Source organism: Etheostoma cragini, chromosome 4, assembly GCF_013103735.1.
Source record: "Etheostoma cragini isolate CJK2018 chromosome 4, CSU_Ecrag_1.0, whole genome shotgun sequence".
Taxonomy (NCBI): Eukaryota; Metazoa; Chordata; class Actinopteri; order Perciformes; family Percidae; genus Etheostoma; species Etheostoma cragini.
The window spans coordinates 440459-443814 of record NC_048410.1 but is presented as its reverse complement, the minus strand read 5'-3'; the positions used below and the strand labels follow the sequence as shown (position 1 = coordinate 443814).

The 3356-nt window shown below is 43.9% G+C and overlaps 1 protein-coding gene across 1 annotated transcript; it reads left to right on the top strand.

Annotated features, from left to right (window-relative positions):
• dynlrb1 (dynein, light chain, roadblock-type 1) lies at positions 1-3344 on the top strand. The gene is made up of 3 exons (XM_034869041.1): positions 1-197; positions 2387-2554; positions 3300-3344. The coding sequence occupies exons 1-3, from the start codon at positions 101-103 to the stop codon at positions 3341-3343; spliced, it is 309 nt and encodes a 102-aa protein (XP_034724932.1). The 5' UTR covers positions 1-100; the 3' UTR covers position 3344.
• Positions 3345-3356: the final 12 nt, after the last annotated feature.

The following is a 3356-nucleotide window of genomic DNA, read 5'->3' as shown; positions in this document are numbered from 1 at the left end:
TACAGACCAATCAGATTGCTCTATATAAGCTACCTGTGGCTTCCAGACCAATCAGATTGCTCTATATAAGCTACCTGTTTTATAAGTGATGAACTAAGTCATGTCTTGTTTTCTTTCCCAGGCCGAAGTAGAGGAAACTCTGAAGAGAATCCAGAGTCAGAACGGAGTGCAGGGCATCATCATCGTCAATACCGAAGGTAACGTCACGACAGTCAGAGAAAAACAACCTCATTTATGTTTATTTACCAGCCATTACACACTCATTTATACATCAGTAGCACCACTACAGCGGTCTTGTTACCACGGTAACCTGAGATTACCTCATTTGTTGTCGTCTCGAAGGAAAGCTGGATTCTCGCGATATCTCGAGACATCTGGTGTGTCAGGAGCAAGACTTAGGATTAGTGCTAGAGAGAAAGAAGGAAATTAGACTCAGGTAGAGCTGGGCAGTATATTAATATTATATTAATATCGCGATACGGGACTAGATATCGTCTCAGATTTGGCATATCGTGATATGACACAAGTGTTTTACAGGCTACGTTACAGTAAAGTGACGTCACTTTCTGTGTTAGACTGTTCTAGCTTTTCTATTATTTTTACCTTCACCCACTTATCACTTAAGATAACTGATGTTGAATCTCATTGTGAAGATATTTTGTTAAAGCACCAATTGTCAACTCTGTAGTATCGGCACAATATCATCATCGAGGTATCGGGACAACAATATCTCCAAATGGCCCCAGACTCAGGACAGATTATATTCATAGAGAAGCAACGTTATATCAGCCCAGTTGTACTTATTTCTATGTTTACCTTGATGCAGGTGAAGATAAATGACACTTCCAGTAACCGTTTACCTTTATTTAACCAGGAAGTCCCTTGAGATTAAAATCTCTTTTACGAGGGAGACGGGGCCGAGACATCTGTGACATTTTGTTATTGTTATTGTTATTGAATTGAGCAAAGCTTTTTATCTGTTGTCTGTTTTTGTTGTTTTTGACATATTCTGTTTTGATGTTTTTTGGGTATTTGTTATGCTTTTTTTATTTTCCTATGTTGTCATCTATAATTGGGCAGCACTTTGGGACAGTAGTGACTGTTTGTAGATGTGCTATAGAAATAAACTTTGACCTTGACCTTGAGACGGCACACCGGTTACAATTTAAACAGAAAAACAGCAGAGTCCGAATCACACACAGAGGAAAGGAGCAGGTCACATGGGGCAGGTGCATCTTTGAGTTACACGGCATTTTAACATGGCCTTAAATTCATCTAATGGGACCAGATTGTTTAGATGGAGCAAAGTTAGGAAGTTATTCCAAGACCACGGAGCAAAGTTAGAGAAGTCTTTTAACCCAGATCAGTAAAAACCCTTGAACCTGGTAAGAGCGCCACCTGGTGGACCGGAGATGGAAACAGCTGGACTTCTGCTTGAGGAGATTACATAAATATGCCGTCAGTTTACCCAGCATTCAGTTCAATTTTATTTATAGTATCAATTCATAACAAGAGTTATCTCGAGACACTTTACAGATAGAGCAGGTCTAGACCAGATAGAGCAGGTCTAGACCACACTCCAGAATTTACAAGGACCCAACAGGTCTAGTAGTCTCCTCCAGAGCAAGCAACAGGGCCACAGTGGAGAGGAAAAACTTCCTTTTAGGCAGAAACCTGGGACAGACCCAGACCCAGACCCAGACCCAGACCCAGACCCAGTAGTTTCCTCCAGAGACATGTCCTCGTATAAATGAATATACAAACCAAACAACAAAACAGAAAATACACCCCTCCATCAGACCTTCCTCCACAGCGCGGCGGAGGAAGGTCTGAGTCCACGCGGGCTTTTCTTTAACCCTGCTGTTGTCCTCGGGTCACATTTGACCCGTTTACAAAAAACTTTCTATGTCACAACTATGACAAAACAACGTTGGAAAAAACTAAACTAAACTACAAAAACACAGGAAAAAAAACAATTAAAAAAACAACAAAATTCTACTAAAACACGATTTAAAAAAACAAAGTGACAAAAAATGGGAATAAAATTTACAAAAATGTCAAAGTGTAAGAAAAGAAACAACAAAATGTTGAAATTTCAACCAGAAAAACGCAAAGTTGCTGCTTGGGTGGGAAGCCAGCACACACACACACACACACACACACACACACACACACACACACACACACACACACACACACACACACACACACAGGGACATGTGGAGGAATCTCCAGGAAGTGGAACATGGTCGCTACAGACTCGGGTTAACCTAACCTGGTTACATGTAAATGCTTTACACGCATGTCTCTCTCCCCCCACCCCCCCTCCTCTCCCCTCCCCTCCCCACCCCCCCCTCCCCCCTCCCCCTCCCTTCCCCCCCTCCAGGAATCCCCATCAAGACGACCCTGGACAACGCCAGCACGGTCCAGTACACGGGCCTGATCCACCAGCTGGTGATGAAGGCCCGGAGCACCGTGCGAGACATCGACCCCCAGAACGACCTCACCTTCCTCCGGGTCCGCTCCAAGAAGAACGAGATCATGATCGCTCCAGGTGAGAGCCGAGGGAAACAAGCTTAACGGACAGTTAGCTACGACTCACTCCCACCCCCCCCCCCCCCCCCCCCCCCCCCCCCCCCCCCCCCCCCCCCCCCCCCCCCCCCCCCCCCCCCCCCCCCCCCCCCCCCCCCCCCCCCCCCCCCCCCCCCCCACCCCCACCCCCCCCATGGCCGCTGTGTAAAAAGGATCTAAAACCCAAACTGCCTCGACAACGCTGTCTGATTGGAATCAGAGTGGTCATTATTTAAATATCATTTAATTATAACGGCCACGTCCCAGAGTTCAGATGTCTAGCTTTATGAAAAGATAAACAATGCAAAGTCTTTAATAAATGTACATGAAGCAACTAACGTCAACATGGACACAATTATTATTTATTATATTAATTATTATGAATGGACTAATTTGCCTTTTGGATGATGACCTGGCCAAAGTAACACCACAACAGCTAGAAAGTTTGGTTGTGTAATGTAATGACTTTAACCATTTTGCCAGTCAAATTACCCTTTAATGAGTGCATATTGAAACATCACACTCACTCACACACACACACACACACACACACACACACACACACACACACAGGATTCTTCTTAACTTTAAGTCCTGAGCATCAGTAACTGTAGATGTGTACATGATACTAAACCCTAAACTGTCTCTTAGTTTGCATTTAATTCATTTTATTAAGTTGTATTTGTGCCATTTAACTATCTAGAACTATTTTTCCTTTTTCTTCGCAGATAAGGACTATTTCTTGATCGTCATTCAGAACCCCTCGGACTGAAGAAGATGAAGAC

Coding starts and splice junctions, on each gene's coding strand:
- dynlrb1 (XM_034869041.1), top strand. CDS start 101: ATGTCTTGTTTTCTTTCCCAGGCCGAAGTAGAGGAAACTCTGAAGAGA. Junction 198..2,386: donor CATCATCGTCAATACCGAAG/GTAACGTCACGA, acceptor CCCCCCCTCCAG/GAATCCCCATCAAGACGACC. Junction 2,555..3,299: donor CGAGATCATGATCGCTCCAG/GTGAGAGCCGAG, acceptor TTTTCTTCGCAG/ATAAGGACTATTTCTTGATC.